The 19,186-nt window shown below is 40.4% G+C and overlaps 1 protein-coding gene across 1 annotated transcript in view; it reads left to right on the top strand.

The window, feature by feature from the left end:
* Positions 1–18,882, top strand: part of PTPRH (protein tyrosine phosphatase receptor type H) — a 167,981-nt gene extending 149,099 nt beyond the window's left edge. Inside the window, exons 18-22 of the mRNA XM_044281718.1 lie at positions 1,386–1,520; positions 4,616–4,738; positions 6,688–6,848; positions 10,285–10,420; positions 13,756–18,882. Coding sequence (XP_044137653.1) covers positions 1,386–1,520; positions 4,616–4,738; positions 6,688–6,848; positions 10,285–10,420; positions 13,756–13,899 — 699 coding nt within the window. The 3' untranslated portion in view covers positions 13,900–18,882. The remainder of the gene's footprint in view (positions 1–1,385; positions 1,521–4,615; positions 4,739–6,687; positions 6,849–10,284; positions 10,421–13,755) is intronic.
* The last annotated feature ends 304 nt before the right edge of the window (positions 18,883–19,186 follow it).

Raw genomic sequence — 19,186 nt, 5'->3', positions numbered from 1 at the left:
TAGTGAGATATCTTGCAGAGGGATGCAGCACTCTAAAAATTGCAAAGCTTCTGAAGCGTGATCATCGAACAATCAAGCGTTTCATTCAAAATAGTCAACAGGGTCGCAAGAAGCGTGTGGAAAAACCAAGGCGCAAAATAACTGCCCATGAACTGAGAAAAGTCAAGCGTGCAGCTGCCAAGATGCCACTTGCCACCAGTTTGGCCATATTTCAGAGCTGCAACATCACTGGAGTGCCCAAAAGCACAAGGTGTGCAATACTCAGAGACATGGCCAAGGTAAGAAAGGCTGAAAGACGACCACCACTGAACAAGACACACAAGCTGAAACGTCAAGACTGGGCCAAGAAATATCTCAAGACTGATTTTTCTAAGGTTTTATGGACTGATGAAATGAGAGTGAGTCTTGATGGGCCAGATGGCTGGATTGGTAAAGGGCAGAGAGCTCCAGTCCGACTCAGACGCCAGCAAGGTGGAGGTGGAGTACTGGTTTGGGCTGGTATCATCAAAGATGAGCTTGTGGGGCCTTTTTAAGGTGAGGATGGAGTCAAGCTCAACTCCCAGTCCTACTGCCAGTTTCTGGAAGACACCTTCTTCAAGCAGTGGTACAGGAAGAAGTCTGCAAGGTAAGAAAAACATGATTTTCATGCAGGACAATGCTCCATCACACGCGTCCAAGTACTCCACAACGTGGCTGGCAAGAAAGGGTATAAAAGAAGAAAATCTAATGACATGGCCTCCTTGTTCACCTGATCTGAACCCCATTGAGAACCTGTGAGGGAAAACAGTACACCTCTCTGAACAGTGTCTGGGAGGCTGTGGTTCCTGCTGCACGCAATGTTGATGGTGAACAGATCAAAACACTGACAGAATCCATGGATGGCAGGCTTTTGAGTGTCCTTGCAAAGAAAGGTGGCTATATTGGTCACTGATTTGTTTTTGTTTTTGTTTTGAATGTCAGAAATGTATATTTGTGAATGTTGAGATGTTATATTGGTTTCACTGGTAAAAATAAATAATTGAAATGGGTATATATTTGTTTTTTGTTAAGTTGCCTAATAATTATGTACAGTAATAGTCACCTGCACACACAGATATCCCCCTAAAATAGCTAAAACTAAAAACAAACTAAAAACTACTTCCAAAAATATTCAGCTTTGATATTAATGAGTTTTTTGGGTTCATTGAGAACATGGTTGTTGTTCAATAATAAAATTAATCCTCAAAAATACAACTTGCCTAATAATTCTGCACTCCCTGTACACTGTGATGGCTTTTTAATACTATACTACATGTTCCTTTATTCATGTCTTATTTTCTTTCATCTGATAAGATGATGCCTTCTCTTGTGAACATCATTTAGCAAATATGTTTCTTTATCTGCAGGGTTATAATTCAACTAAAGAATTTATAGCCAGCCAAGGCCCATTACCAAATACTACTTCTGATTTCTGGAGGATGATTTGGGAGCATCAAGTCAACACAATTGTAATGCTGACCAACTGTATGGAGAATGGTCGGGTAGGTTATTGTCCACTAAACAATCGCCATCCTATATTACCTTGTGTAAGACACAATGCAATACAAGTAAATGTCATGATTAAATGCGTTTTGGGCAACTTTTTTATTTTTTCAGTCAAAGGTGTAGATAACAGGGCTGTGGAGTTTTGACTATGATTCCTGCATTTTTTCACTCTCCAACTCCAGCTTAGACACCTTCGTAAATGACAAATAATTTTGTAATAACGGATTTCCTTTAGTAAAATGGTAACATCAGGCTTTTTCTTACTATCGTGTGAGAAATAAGGCTAGATAGGTACAAATTAACTCATATTTATTGGAATAAAAATTCAGAATTTTCTGAATTCCCGTAAGAAAGTATACTGTATAATGAATTATGGTAAACTGGAAAACAGTGTTATAAATTTAATAATTGATACTAATCAACTTTACTAGTGTCTTATATCTTTGGATATATCACATTTCTCATGTGTTTTTCACAATTACCTCTTACAATGCTTGGTAATTATTATTGCTAAACTGCTTGGATAACTCAATAAAAACTGATTGAACCATAAACTTAATAATTGTAAGAAATCTATGAGTTTGTCCTCAGAAAAAGTTAGAAATGTCCTAAAAATGCAGAGAATCACGTGCAAGCCTAAATGGGAATAATAAAAAAAATGTAAAAAATGCAGCTTCTATATTCAGTGCTTGCCATGAAAGGGTTGTCCAGGAATGAATAACCTTTCACAGGTGCCCACAGTCTGTCTCCACTATGGAATTGTTTATACTTGCCTGCTATCCGCAGCTATGTTGATGTGTACTAGCTCTCATGTGTCTATCTCCCGGTCCGCAGCTTGTTTATTTCCTCTCTGGCACAGCCATGATCATCTGTTCCACTGCAGCCAGTGACTAGATTCAGCAGTGACACACCAATCTCAATAGACACACCACTGAAGACAGTTATTGGCTGCGGCAGAATAGATGATCAGGTCTGTGCCGGAAACAAATTAAACAAGCCATGGACCAGAAAATGGACACAAGGGAGTTGGTATGCAGGACCAGAGCTGCAGGTTGCAGGTAAGTATGAATCTTTCTATAACAGAGGCAGCCAGTGGACTCCTGTGAAAGGCTACTTATTCCCAGACAACTTCTTTTTAATGCCCTGCTTATCACTGTTTATAATATAAAGACAGGAGAGGTCATAACTGATTATCTATAACCTCTAGAACACCCTGCGTATCACAGATTTTAGTATAAGGGCAGGAGAGAACATAGGAGAGGTGAGAACTGATTACCTATCACCACTAGAACACTTTGTTTATCTCTGTTTATAGTATAAGGGATAGGAAAGAACACCGGAGAGGTGAGAACTTATTATCTATCACCACTAGAACACTCTGCTTATTACTGTTTATAGTATAAGGACAGGAGAGAACACCGGACAGGTGAGAACTGATTATCTATCACTACTAGAACACCCTGCTTATCACTGTTTATACTATAAGGACCAGAGAGAACACAGGAGAGATGAGAAATGATTATGTGTTGTCACTAGAACACCCTGCTTACCACTGTTTATAGTATAAGGACCGGAGAGAACACAGTAGAGATGAGAACTGATTATCTATCACCACTAGAACACCCTGCTTGTCACTGTTTACAGTATAAACAGGAGAGAACAAAGGAGAGGTAAGAACTGATTACCTATCACCACTAGAACACCCTGCTTATCACTGTTTATAGTATAAGGAGCGGAGAGAACACAGAGATGAGAACTGATATCTATCACCACTATAACACTCTGCTTATAACTCTGTTTATAGTATAAGGACAGGAGAGAACACAGGAGAGGTAAGAACTGATTATCTATCACAACTAGATCACCCTGCTTATCACAGTTTATTTTATAAGGATAGGAAAGGACAAAGGGGAGATGAGAATATTTATCTAGAACATCCTACTTATCACTGTTTTTCATAAATAAGGGCCTTACATTGATAGAACAGAACATATATTTATGATAAAGATTTCTAAACTTTTCTACATTTATATTAAAGTTTGAAGCTGGAGTCGGTACACTTCTACCGACTCTAACTCTTGGTATATAACATAGTCAGCACCTCTGATTGTCCCATGTCCATTATTTATGGTGCAAACAAACTCAATTTTTTCCTGTCCCTAAATGGGGTACTATCCTAAACCTCTACCGGGCAGGGGACCCGGTTTTCATTCTTTGCCAATTGGTGTAGTAGTACTGTACCATAAACTACTGCCGCTTAGAAGGCCCATTTTCTATTTTTTTTGCATTAAGTACCCCACCACCCAAATCATCATATCTCATTTATAGTTCTGTTGTTCTCCTATGTGGTACGGAGCTGTTGGGTCACTTTACCACAAGACAGCAGGGCCTGATGGCAACCTTTGCACCGCAAATGATAGGCAGTTTGATGCAACATAGCTGCACAAAAAGCACAAGGTAGTGCAGGCCATGCCAGGGTTATAGTAATGCAATAGTTGGAGAGCCACGGTTTGCAAACTCAAGTACGGTAGGTCAATTGTTCCAGTGTTAAAGGGGTGTCTAATCTTATTATTTATTGCATATCCCAGGATATGCCATACATATCTAATAGATGCAGATCTCAACATTGGGACCTGCACCTATCTCCAGAACTGGAGTCTCTAACCCACATCCATCCCAGTGAGGTGGTGCTACCACCAGGCAGAGAATGAATGGAGAAGTGTGAAGCTGTCTTCCTTCACTTTTATGGGTTTTAGCAGAGAAAGTATGCTTAACTGTTTTTGTTACTCCAATGGAAGTGAATGGAGAGAACATCTCCATGTATTTTTGACCTTTTTGTGGCAGCCAACTACCTCTATACCTTGTGAGACAGGGGCTGGGGTTCCTCCAATATGAGGCTAGGTGTGGGTAGTAGAGGTGAGACCCACATCTGTCAGACATTTATGCCATATCCTGTAGATATACCATAAATGTCTATGGTGGGAATATTTCTTTAAGTAGCCTTAATGGCGTATTATGTCACATACTATACACATTAATTCTGTCTGTAATCCATTGTCATGTATTCTCTTCATCTTTTCTCCTTTTCTAGGTAAAATGTGAACATTACTGGCCTCTGGATTATACCCCATGTACTTATGGAGACATAACAGTCACTGTTACATCAGAAACCATCTTATCTGAATGGACAATAGCAGACTTCTCTATTAAACATGTATGTGAAGTGGTCATTGTTTAGCACATCCACTAGAAGGTTAAAGTGGTTGTCCCATCTGGGACATTTATGCACGGTATACGTCATAAATGTCAGATAGGTGCGGGTCTATTTAATCACTCGACTATTTTCATAAGTGCTCCTGAAGAGAATGGAGCTATGCATGCCTGGCAGCATTTCTTTCCTAGAGTTGAGTGTCAGGACCCAGTTCTGGAAATTGGATTGAACCCTAGAAGTGGGACCCACACCTATTTATGACACTGTATGCAATAAATGTTCCAGATAGGAATTCCAATGATATAACTGTTCTATATGCCTTAATGCACGTTGTAAAAAGTTAAATTAAAGCAATCAGAATAACCCTATAAATAAGATGTCAGCAGGATCAACAACCCTTAACCAAGCAAACTGCCTGGTAGCATTGATCTTGCTGATTAAAATGATACCTGTGTTGTGAAAATCATTTTCTTTCCGGGAACACCTCAACTGATTTTCACAAGATGGGTATCATTTTATTCAGTAGGATAAACCCATTAACAGGGTTGACCCTGCTGACATGTACTCTTTAAATAAACAACCTATTCTCAGAAGTCTAATATCCATTGCGGGTCACATTTCTGCATAAAAGACTTTTTACTAATTCACCATGACAACCTCCATAGTCTCACCGCTCTTACAATAAAGAACCCCTTCTATATTGAGGAAGAAGATGTCACCCATCATGGTTGCAGGACTGTCTTTAAAAATGTAATTAGACAGATCTATGTACTTTCTATTGGTATACAATAGTTTTTTTTTTATAGTAATTTTATCATCCACAAACTGTAATTTTTCCCAAATAAAATAACCCCAAGTATACATTTTTTTCTTGGTACTGCATTTCAAAGGGTTATCCCATGATTGATGTAAAAATAAAAATCAGACATTAAATAATGGATGATAATCTATGTATAACAAAGCTAGAACCAGATATTTCCCCATTCATTGCTCTTCTGGATTCTCTCACTGTAATGGCTCATGCACACAACCGTATGTATTTTGAGGTCTGCAGGACACAGATTCGCAAAAAATACGGATGACGTGTATGTGACAACCATATTGCATCAGTTTTTTTGCATATCCATTGTAACAATGCCTATCCTTATCCGCAAAATGGACAAAAATAGGATATGTGCCATGTGGATATATGGAAGCGGAATGCACACAGTCCTTTCCATTTTTTTGCTTACCCATTGAAGTGAATGATTCCGCATACAGCGACATAAAATCGTAACGAACACGGGAAAAAAAAACTTTTGTGTGCATGAGCCCTAACTGTTACTACTCTATAACAGTAGATATGGCTGGTGCAGTTAAAGGATAAAACTGAGCATCAGTGATGGCCAGTTTGCCGTGTTCGCCCGCGAACACATGTGAGCTGCCATCTTAAATCACAAGTCCGGCGAGGCACAGGTAACTCCTTACCTGTGCCTGCGGCGCGAGCTGGTCTAAAACAAATGCGGTCACCGGGAGCAGGCAGTTCCGAGAACAGCACGATGATGGCCCCTGGGGGCTGTTCTCGGAACTGCCTGCTCCCGCTGACCGCATTTGTTTAAGACCGTCTGGCGGCGCACGCACAGGTAAGGACTTACCTGTGCCTCGCCAGACTTGTGATTTAAGATGGCAGCAGGCGAACACAGCGAACTGGCCATCACTGCTCAGCATGTGTGGCCAGTCAGTAGGTGGACGTACACACTACTATACAGAATAAACCCCAGGGGGCACAAATATAATGAACTAAAGAGAATATCTCCTGCCTGGAGCATGTTTACTGTATATCACAAAGAAATTGCAAAATTAGTTTTTTATACTGAATTACGGTATATTAAACTAATATTTAATGGCACAACCCCTTTAATGAGTAAAGTTCCTTGTAGTAACTCTTTGTGATTGATATTTCTTAATTCCAGGCTAATGAACCAGGCATAAAATATGTGCGCCACTTTCATTTTACTGCATGGCCTGACCACGGTGTGCCAGATTCCACCTCATCCATTATACAGTTCCGTAATCTTGTTCGAGAGTACATGGACGAGCGAAAGAACAGTGGGCCAACAGTTGTACATTGCAGGTGAGAACAAAGTATAAAAAGGTTATATGCGGTTTTAAAGACAAATTATTTTGGCATGACACTGTTTCTAGTCGAATGCCAAATCAAGCTTGGAGGAGACTTTATTCATTCTAGTATTAAAGGTGTTTTTCTGGATTTCCATATTGATGGCCTATTCTCAGGATAGGCTATGAATATGAGATTGGCGGGGGTCCGATTCCTGGCACTCCTACTGATATTTGAGGAGGCTGCAGCTCTTACCAAAGCTCCAATGAGCGTCACAGACTCCTTGCAACTTGCTGAGCATAGCACTATCCATTTGATATTGGCTGTGCTTGGTATCACAGCTCAAATCCATTCATTTGAATGGGACAGAGCTGCACCTAGAGGCCATGGAGCACTACGGCCTCTTCATACAGCTGATACATCCAGTCCCATTTAATACAGTCCCATTTAACCCTTTCGCTACCAGTGCCATAGATGGTGGGTAATTGATTTCAATATGCTGAGTTTCTTTGAAGAGACCCATGGTATTGAAGCTGCAATTCTTATTTTGGCCATCAGGTGGCTGGCCAACATAAGAAATTAGTAATTCTGTACCAATATGGATATTTAATAAATATAGTAGTACAAAATAAATAAAAAAATACACCGCTTTGTATCCTCAAACACTAGCTACAAAACCATAAAGTTAAAAAAAAATGTTAAATATAAAAAATGTAAGAAAATATAAAAGTTTAAATCACCCCCCTTTCTGTAGAATAAACAAACACATAAATCGTAAAAAATAAAAACGTCATGGGCATCATCGTGTCCAAAAACGCCCATACTATTAAAATCTGAAAATATTTTTCCAATACGGCAAATGGCCGATTTGCCATTTTTTCATTGCTTCTTTCCACAATTTTTTTTTTATAGAATATGATCAAAAAGTCACACACACTCCAAAATGGTATCAATAAAAACTACAGATCAGTAGATAGAACTGTAAAAATGTTATGGAGGTCAGACTATTTTTTCAAAGTTCAAATTCATTTTTCACTATTTAGACATAACAAACCTATACATATGTGGTATAATTGTAATTGTACTGACCCAGAGTTGTACTGCCACAAAGGGAATGCTGTAGGGACAAAATCAGTAAAACAGTGGAGGAATTGAGGTTTTTTTTCCAATTCCACCCCATTTGGAATTATTTTCCTGCTTCTCACAGTCCCATGTAAGTAACATCACTCTCTCCCCCAGCCGCCTCCATCATACAGTTACATGTAAAGCTGCATGCACACAAATGTAAAAAAAATAAAAACTGAAACACTGTCAATTTTTATGGCCTTATTTTTAACCCTTTGTGCATTCATTTTCTCGCCATTGCATCTGTCTTTAACATCTGGATGGATTTCATTATCTTATCCCAACCCCCTATAACGGCCCCCATTGTAACTAATGCCCCCATTGTAAATAATGTCTCCATAGTGGGTCCCAGCATTAATGATGTTCCCCACAGTGGCCCCCAGCAATAATAATGTCCCCCATAGTGGCCCCCAGCAATAATAATGTCCCCCAGAGTGGCCCCCAGCAATAATAATATCTCCCATAGTGGCCCCCAGGATTAATAATGTCCCCCATAGTGGTCCCCAGCATAAATCATGTTCCCCATAATGGTCCCCAGCATAAATGATGTTCCCCAGCATAAATGGTTTGCCATAGTGGCCCCCAGCATTAATAACGTCCCGCATAGTGGCCCCCAGTATTTTATTTTGGTAGCCCCAAAAAAAAAAAGAAGCAACATATAGCCTATATAACATCACTGCCTTGCATTCACCTACAGACTCTAACATACATTGCCAGGCAAATAGCATAATTCCTTCAACCAAGCAGGGAGGGGGTGTAGGAGGGGAGAACTACAATACCCAGCATTACTCTGTCTCGCGCATTGAATCCATTCCTTAATTTACCAATCCTCATCTCACAGAGGTCATCACACAGGTTTGTCACCACTACTTCTGCTCTTCATACCTGAACTTCGTCCTCCTCTGCACATGATGGTGACATCATCGCAGGTCCTTTTCCACCACTGAGTTTTGCCTCTACCACTGATCACATGACTGTGATGTCATTACAAGTCCTTCAGCTCCTGCAGTGTGTCCTGGTCCGTAGTCACCACTGTTATTTCAGTGGCTGTGGACCAGCTGAGCAGGGGACCCTTTTACAGATGGAGCCCTGGGCAATTCTGCAGCAGGAATTCAATACAGTTGTATATGTCCTACAGGCAGTACATTCGGAGCCTTGGACATATCATCTGGGGGCCCAGGCCCTGAATGTTTTAACCTAGCGACTAGGTTAAACCCCTGCTAAAGGTATATTGGAGCTTAATAATTGCTTAATGGTTTTTTCAGAGACTTTTATACTGATGACCTATTCTCTGGATAGGTATCACGATCGGCGTGACTATCACATACGTGACACAGAGGGAGGGAAAGAGGAAGGCCCTGCCCAAGTGAGAGGGAAGGTGGTGACCCCTGACTCACCTTGCGGCTGGCACCTGGCTGCCCTGATGTCCCTAGACGGGTTCCTCACCCGTACGCCGATCACGTGCCTAAAACCCTGGCTTTCCCTAAGATGAGCCCTAGATAGTGAACAGGGCGGTGGGAACACTAGTCCGCACCACTAGCTCTAAAGGAAAACACCAAGGGGAGGACAGACAATACAGACTCAACATATAATCCCAGGTGGGCGACAACAGGAGACAACAAAAAGCCCAACAGGGATCCAGAGGGTAGCACTCTGGAACAACAACCAGGATTCACAGCTCCAGTGGGTCAGCATAGAAGTCCAGGCAGGAAGCTCTATAACTGGCAACTAGAGAAGTGTGAGAGGAGAATATAAGGAGGTTGGGAGTGGCAGACAAGAAACAGCTGAGGAGGAGAAGCTACGGATCCCTGAGTGAGACAAAAAGGATTGCAAGGCAAACACAGAAAACAATCACTAAGAAACAACGTGATCTTTAGACATAGAGCGCGCAGCCACCCGCCGCGACTTCCTGACCCCGGGTATAACGGAGTCAGACGTGGCTCTTGACACCCTTGTGACAATAGGTGATCATTATCTCATCGGTGGGGGTCTGACATCCGTGACCCATTCCGATCAGCTGTTTGAGAAGGCACTGGCTATCAGATACTATTCTCTGGATAAGTCATCAGTAGAAAAGTCTTAGAAAACCCTTTTAACAGTGAAATAACTGCAGACAGCTGTCTTACTATAGAAATTAATCATATTTTAGTGTACATAAATCTTCTTTATTTTACGCTGATTATTTCAGTAAAAAACACTGTTGGGACTTCTTCTGTGTTTTTTTGAATTGTTGGTAACCATTGTCTCATTATTGTTTTCCCCCACGTAATGTTGCTGAATAGTTTTGTTGTACTTTTGCCTGAACCTTTATGCATGTCTTCTACAGTGCGGGAGTGGGCCGAACTGGAACTCTTATTGCTTTGGATTATCTAATGCAGCAGATCGAGAAGGAACAATGCATAGGAATATATAGCTTTGTAGAGAAGATGAGAATACATCGTAACCTAATGGTACAGACAGAGGTAAGCAAGTCTAAATATCTACTGCATAATGTGGTAGGTGGTACTTTTCTGACTACAGGACAGTATTTTACTCCTCTGTAGACTGCAGATATATATATTATATATAATTAGTGTTGATCACGAATATTCGAATTTTGAATTTTTATCGCGAATATAGGTACTTTGAAAATTCGCTAATATTTCGAATATAGTTATATATATTCGTAATTTCGAATATTCGAAAAAAAATCCCTTATTTTTTTTTTTTTTTTTTTTTTCAATTAGTACACATGATCCCTCCCTGCTTCTAACTTGTGGGCCAATAAGAAGGCTGCAATATACTTGACTTTAGGAGTTAGTAGTGTTTGCGAATTTTGCTCTATATTCGTTTTTTTCAAATATTCGCTATATTGCTATATATTCTTGTTTTAGAATATTACGAATATTCGAAAAAACAAAGTTATAGCAATATAGCGAATATTCAAAAAAAAACTAATATAGAGCAATTTAGCTGATATAGTGCTATAATCTTCTTTGTCTAATGGTAGTAATTTTTTTCTCATCTGAAGTTCAGATTGGAAAAAAATTACAACTATAAAAAAAAGATTATAGCACTAAATTAGCTAAATTGCTCTATATTCATTTTTTTCGAATATTCGCTATATTGCTATATATTCTTGTTTTAGAATATTACGAATATTCGAAAAAACTAAGTTATAGCAATATAGCGAATATTCTAAAAAAAAATTGAATATAGAGCAATTTAGCTAATATAGTGCTATAATCTTTGTCTAATAGTTGTAGGTTGAAAAATTCGCAATAAAAAATTCAAAACCGAAAATTCGAATTATGAAAATTTGCATATTACACAATCATTACCTTGCCGATTTTTTTTGTAAAAAAAATCGTAGAATATAACGAATATTCGAATTTGCAAATATTTGACGAATATTTTACAAAATATTTGTGAAAAATCGTAAATTCGAATATGACCCCTGCCGCTCATCACTATATATAATTGTCCTCTCAATGGGATTTTCCTCAGGCCTGAGGAAAATCCCATTGAGAGGATTGAAACGTCGCATGCTTGGTGAATAAAGTCTTTTTTTACTTTCTTACAACCTGGATGTGCTGCGGAATTTCTTATTTTTATACATTTGGAGGTGGATCGCCTACCCAGCCGCTGGCACTCCGCATATACCTTACAGATAGTGGTGCTGCCCACACTTTCTCTCTATATATAATTGTCCTGTATATATGCATAGTCCTGTATATATGCATAGTCCTGTATATATGCATAGTCAAATTGTCCATAGTCTGAATCAAAAGTGCTCCAATTGCCATGAAAAATCAAGTATGACATTCTGAGGTGTCTTAGGACTGTATCCAACCCCTTTCAAATACTTTAACACTAAGTGGTTTTAAAGTACTTTAAAGTACAGCAACATATATGGCCACAGGTGAACGGATGGTAGCGGTGGTAACGGACAGCCTGTGTAGTAACACACTGTTGGGATTTTTAAATAAAAAGCAGTCCAAAAACTATCCCTTTTTGGTGGCAGATGTCTTCTAGTCTTCTGACCTGTGAAATGGGCGACATTTTGAGCAATTCATGCAGGGCAAATTTCAAGGAATTCAGATTTGTTGGAAACCTAAAGGTTTTGGGAAATTCATAACAAATTTAATTAGTTTAGAATCTATTCACTCTTTTCCATTTCTGGGTTTTTGATGTGGCTATTGCATATTTAAGATTTGGAATTGGGTGTTTCACGAGGGTATTTCACTTACTGTTTAACTTGCCTTTTTAATAAGCTTGTTGTGCATCATGGGAGTGATCAAAATTTGCTTTCTTAGGCTACTTTCATACTAGCAAAAAAAAACAACACGCTTCTGTTACTGATAATACAACCATCTGCATCCGTTATGAACGTATCAGGTTGTATTATCTTTAACATACCCAAGACAGATCCATCATGAACTCCATTGAAAGTCAATGGGGGACGGAACCGTTTTTTATTGTGTCAGAGAAAACGGATCAATCCCCATTGACCTGCATTGTCTTGCTCCGCATCTCAGGACGGGATGAGGAACGGGATGCATTTTGGAGCATTCTATTCTGTTCAGTTAACAATCAATGGGGACAAAACAGTAGCGTTTTTTTTCCGGTATTGAGACCCTAAGATGATCTCAATACCGGAAAATATTACCGCTAGTGTGAAAGTAGTCTAATTCCTCTATGTTCTCTATAACTAACAGACCAGGCAACTCATAGCTTTTAGTGAATGAAAACAAGCAATAAACCCGTTAGCAGGTCACCCATTTTACTCTTAACACAAGCTCTTTTGGCCATTGATGTGGCTGTTTCCCATTATGGTGACAGTGCCTAGGTGCAATGGTCATAGGAACAATTTAGCAGTCGTGATGGGAACCGTTAACTCGTTCTTTGTTGGCTGTACAATCATTTTGACCAACTGTTGTTATCAAATATATCCCTGATAACTTGCAGACTTTGGGTGGACCAATGTCTGACACTTCCAGTGTAACTTAATTTTTGGGGTTGGGATTGAATAGTAAAACAATGGTACAGTACAAGGAAGGAAAATCAAACCTTTTTGTGTCATTACCCCAAGCATACTGGTTGACATTTAAATCCCAAGCCACTAGACAATTTATGTTCCACCTGAGAATGGTCACAAAACAACCAGAAATTACTCTATTCAAAGGGGTTATCCCATGATAAATTTAAAACATGTTTATACATCACATAGTTCATAACAGTTACTTCCTAACAAAGCTTGAAACAGCCCTGTACCTCAGATGGATCCAGAGCTCCCCCCATTCACTGCTCCTATGGCTCTACTAGATTTTTTTGAAGGATGGAACTGAGCATGTGTCCCCACCTCAGGAAGTGGACAAAGAAATTAGAAAAATAGCAAACAGCAGGTGACACTACTCAGATACAGTTTATGTAATATCTGTGTGTGTATACAACATTTTTAATTATATGCATTTACAAAAGAATTCATATCCAAGTGCTGGTTTCATGGTTTGAAAAATGTAGAATATTTTTTGTGGAACAACCCCTTTAATACCATTAGCATACCCGTCAGAGCCCTTCTTCAGTCTAGTTTGTGGGACTCTTGGCAGGTATTCCTATGTAGATTAGTGCACCCTTTAGGACAATCTTGGATAAAGTGTACACAGGATTATTTGGGGATTTCTCGTGAGTCTGTGACCATCTTTGTGTCCCAATAACCTTCATTCATATATTTCTCTTTACATACATATTGAACATCTCACGTAGTCCCTGAACATACTAACCTGTCATTTTGTAATTTACTTTATTCAATTTCTAGGAACAGTATATATTCCTCAACAAATGTATGGTCGACTTGATTCTTGAACCCAATGATGAACATATCTATGAGAATCACAAGGGGCCTGAACTTGTCTATGAGAACGTCAATGCCATTAGAGATTTCCAAAGAGAAAATGCTTAGCTGAGGATTTGCTACCACTGGAGCTGGCTGACTCCTCACGGACATGTATAAGGACATTCACATCTTGTGTGCCTTTCTCCGGACAGTTTCTTCTGCTCCATTGTAATTGTCACGTACTTTGTGTATTAAGCCTATGCACTCGTCCATAGTGAGATGCTGAGCATCTATACGTGCTTAGGTCCTTTCATTATATGGCTGCTGTACTTCACCCCCGGAATATGTTGACACAACCATAGACTATAGACTGACAATGTTACGAGAGATTCCTGACGTTTTCTAGTACTGGAAAATGTGCCATAAAATGAAGACTGCTCAAACGCCTTTCGAACAGGATAAAGGAAGAGTCTATGAAGTATACGGCACAATCTTTTATTGATTTTTATATATATTTTTTTAATTTAGAGGGGGGAAAAATCACTTTCCTTCTCACAATGTGTGAAATCCACAGTCTGTCTCTTTGCTAGTTGCTGATAGAATTTGCAGGAACGAGTTGCTGTAACACTGGCCAACGTTGTATACATATATATTTAGCTTTAAGCAGTTTGAAGATCAAAATGCAAAGATCAAAATGTATTTGTGTAATTCTTGAGAGAAAGCAAATCCGTTGGCAGTTCCGTAATTTGCACTTTTATAGATAATATCCTAATGAATTTTGTTCTTGATTCAAGCAATAACATAAAAGCTCATTTTTGGAGAGCTGATTTTAAGAAATGCTGTAATTTAATAATTAATATGCAGAATGTATTTTTCTATGATGCACTGAAGAAATAATAAGCCTTACCATTTCCCTAGTGCAGCTGTACATTATTTTTTGTATTGATTGCATTTTTTGCTGTCTTTTGTGCTATATCTCTTATGGATGTAAAGAGAGTCGGTCACCTACATTTGGCATATATAAGTGAGGGTACATTCACATGACCGTGGGACAGCTGTGTGCCTGTTTTGAGGACTGCAAACCACGGATCCGCAAAACATGGACAGCGGCCGTGTGAACCCCACATCACAGTGCGGACCCATTGACTTCAATGGGTCTGCGATCTGCAAGATGCGCAAAGGATAGGACATGTTCTGTCTTTTGCAATGCCGAGACACAGATCCGGAAGTCCTTCCGTGTGTTTCCAGGTCCGTGTCTCCATGCCAAAGATAGTAGATGTCCTATCTTTGTTCGCATCTTGCGGATTGAAGTCAAAGGGTCTGCACAGCCAGGAGGGGTGCACATAGCCGGTGCCCGTGTATTGCGGACTAAGGTCCATAACACGGCCACGGCTGTCCTGTGGTCATGTGAATGCTGCCTAATGCTAATGTACTGCATTACAAAATCATTCAAATCATACTGTCCCCTTGGGACTATTGACTTCATTTCAGGTTTTCAGAAAAATAGCTTTCATGGATATGCAAATGAGGAACCATGTGCCCAGGCCTAAGTCGCCTCTTCTCTCTGTCCCAGTTCCTCTCTCTTGCACTTTCAAGTCCATCCCTTCTGCTTGTGACATCACTGATCCCTTACCCTTCTGCCAGTGACTTCACACTGCACATTACAGTGCATACTGACATCTTTAGCGTGCCAGATTTGGATGCAGTAACTCGATGTCACAGGCAGAAGGAATAGACTTGGGAGAGCAAGAGGGAGGAACTGGGACTAAGAGAAAAGCCATGCTTGGGCTTGCTGAAGGATTGAAAACGCCCAGCTGGGCAGTTGGTGCTTCATTTACGTATCCATCAAAGTTCTTTTCCTGGGGATTGGAAATAACAATAAAAGTACCAAAACTAGGGTGTGAATTATACTGCAGTGCGCAGCAGCACGGTGGCATTAGTTATATATAGGTGACAGACTCACCTGAAAGGAAAACATGGCTGCCTTCTTCTAAAGCCTGTGCCCCACCTGGCCTCAGGTCGTGTCTGCTGTTGCTTAGATCTATTCATTTCAATGGAGCTGAGCTACAATATCAGACATATCCATGGACAGGTGCGATGGGCTTTCTGGAATTAATCAGCCACATTCTGCTAATCTTGGACAACCTCTTTAAGATTGGCGTGCAAGTGAGTTGGTGTCTTGAATATTAATACAGGCTATACATATTCTTGCTATCATGAAAAGTTATGCAACTTTGTAATAAACCTTTTTTTTTATTTTTATAAATCTTTGAAAATTTGACATCCCTGCTTCATGTCTGAATAGAAACATTATTACCTTCTTCAAGAGATGGAAAGCTTGTCCTGATAAAGTGCTGCTGACAGATGCATGGCTCTTTCAAAAGACAGTTCAGTTCCCTGACAGTCAATATGGGTTCCCCGTTGAGCAGATAATATAGTGGTGGGTTAAAACTATAAATGAACATCATCTTGACTCCACTGCTTGCAGGTTGCCTTCCATCACACAGCTTCAGAATGGCGTGGGAAGGCAGATGCTGGTGTCACCAGCTATGCCTGTCAATTACTAGGCATCAGCACAGTCTTAGGGCCCTTTTACATGGGCTGATGATGGGCAAAGGAACGTTGATTTCTGATCATCGTCCCATGTAATCATCCTGCCGATAACCCAACCAAGTACAATCCTCTTTGTTGATTCATCACATCTTTTATGCTCATGTGTCAGCAGCATATCTACTCATGTTAACAAAGGAAGGAAATCTGAGCTCTCTCTCTAATGACCTACTCACGCTCGAACTAGCCCACAGAGGAACAAGTGAATCTCCGGTGGGCCCCTGACAAAGGTTGGCCCCCAGTTCCCCAGCACAGCATCTCATCCAGCTTATATCCATATAGAAAACTGGGTAGGTTATTTTAAAACCTATCAGTCTATTGTTACAGATGCATCGGGTGGCTGAGATGACTTCTAGAGGCAAGCCAGCCAGTATCTTCTTCCCCCAGAGACCCACCTTCTCTAATTCGCTGCAGGGACCACCAAAATCTTGAGCTTCCTAATGCTGCCTACAACTATGTAAGCAGGTTGTATTTGCATGTAGTGGTACACTGGCTCCCCAGAACAAATTTTACTAGTGGGCCCTAGGCAGGGGTGCACCTAGCCTTTCTGCTGCCTGAGGCGAAAACTGAAATGGCGCCCCCCCCATGCCTATTTCTTAACCTAACCCCTCTGCCACAATGACAGTGCTCATTGCCCATGGCCCTTCCACTGCCCCCCTCTTGCCCCTACCTGGTGCTGCCTGAGGCGATCGCATTACCTGCGTTCATTGGTAGTGCACACCTGGCTCTAGTCCCCCAAGTCCTACTCTAGATGTACCTGTGTGAGCAGCACATTATTGGGATAGGTTTAGCCTCTGGATGGATACAAGAATGTCTCTATTCACTGACATCAAGCACAGATCTTAAAAACTGTGAGGAATTGAAATGCCAATTAGAAAGCTCTGTTTTCATGATATAATGAATAAACCTTTTCTATAAAACTGAAAGTCTTGTTTAAAGGGGTTGTTCAGCCCGTCTCTCCCTCCCAATCTGAAATCAGACTTGGAGAGATGCTGCTGTATGCCGGGTGGGAGAGTTGCCTGTCAAGTATTGTACATGTGTCCAATTAATTAGAATAGAGCGTGTGCCTGATACTTGGTGGGCATCACAGTTATCTGGCATACAGCAGCGCCCCTTGAAATCTGATGGGAGAGAGGGTTTTTGACCACTCCTTTAAAGGGACATGATCATCAGAAAGGGACATATCCTTTAACTATATATTTTTATTTTTGGCAGTATAATTTATTTTTTCATCTGTTTATCCATGTAAAGAATAAATATGGAATGTTGGGGCTATTACATGTGATGACTTTGGGTGGCCAAACAGGCTACACTACAGACTGATCCAGAAAATAACACCTTGTTTTACAGCCTGCAGTGAAATGACATTTCCATTCATCATCTCTAGAAGGCAGCAGAATTATAACAGAATTATCAGACTATCCTACTGCATAGGATACATCTCACGAGGAACAGTATAGATGGCAGGAACAACAGAGTATAGGGTCACGTTTTCCTGGAGACTGATATTACTCCCATACTTGCCAACATTTCCAATTTTACTGGGACAATCAAGGGAACCAGCCCACAAAAGGGATGGGGCATATGCAAGCCCCACCTCCCAATAGGCAGCTGTGTGTGTTCCAGGCAGTTGTGCTGTGCATTTCTAGGCAGTGTGAGGGCTGGGGCTTATATTCCCAAATTTTAGTTTTAACATGTTCCTACCATCTCAAGTTCCGGACTACATTGACTTAACTGTAAAGCGTTGCACTCCAGGAAAAAATGGTGGACAACCATAAATTAAAGGGAATCTGTCACCACAATCTTGGAATATTATCTGCACTGATACATGAGTAATGCTGTCCATAAGGAGTCCAATTCACAATTTAATTATTTTCCTACTGCCCACATTCCCGTCTGTTAATGCTCAAAGCTACACTATTGTCAGGACTGCTCTGCATATGCGCACAGTAGTCCCCCTATTATGTTAGCGCAGCAGTCCAGTGCTGACAGTGGGGAAAAATTGCACACTGAACTACCTATCTGCAGCACTAGTACTACACATAATAGTCCAATATCTTGCAGACAGATTCCCTTAAGAAATTACTGCATCCAGTATGACACTTATGCAATTCTTATGTGCCGCATATGTGCAGCAGGTATTTTTTCAGTAAAAAACAATAGTTGCACTCCAAGCAATTTTATTGACCCACTGTTAAAGAAGTCACTGTAAGTCCAGCATATAGATGTTCTCTCTGTGTAGTATGTCTCCATTGTATAGAGCAGATCTCCAAATTTAAAGAGTACCTCAAACATAATTTCATTTATAGGTCCAACATTCTGTACTCATTCCTTATGTATCATATCTTCATAGAATAAGAGATTAATTTTTTGAAACAGAATTAGCAATCTTCTGCTTCCCTTCACACTGCCATTTAGTATAGATAATAAAATTCAGGCTGACTGCAGTCACCACTAGGGGGAGCATAATGTATATTTTTTCAAGTCAGAAAATTGGGGACTTAAAGGGAACCTGTCACCCAAAAATCGCCTATTAAGCTGTTTACAGTACCTTATAGTGCTGTATAGTCGTTTCCTGATGCACTTTTTGTTAGTTTTGCAGCATGTATGCTCAGTCAGAAATCGATGTTATATTCAGCTGCTGCCCCGTGCTTCAAGTCAGGCTTGAAGTCACGGGGGCAGCGGCCTCGGCGTCTTACATGGCCCTCTCCCCGCCCCCTGCCTCTGTGACTGACAGCCGAAATCCGATTCCGGGACCGCGCTCAACGGCCGCATGCGCAGTAAAGGGCGGCAGGAGCGCGGT

The sequence above is a fragment of the Bufo gargarizans genome, chromosome 2, assembly GCF_014858855.1.
Source record: "Bufo gargarizans isolate SCDJY-AF-19 chromosome 2, ASM1485885v1, whole genome shotgun sequence".
Lineage (NCBI taxonomy): Eukaryota > Metazoa > Chordata > Amphibia > Anura > Bufonidae > Bufo > Bufo gargarizans.
This window is presented reverse-complemented; position numbering and strand designations above follow the sequence as displayed.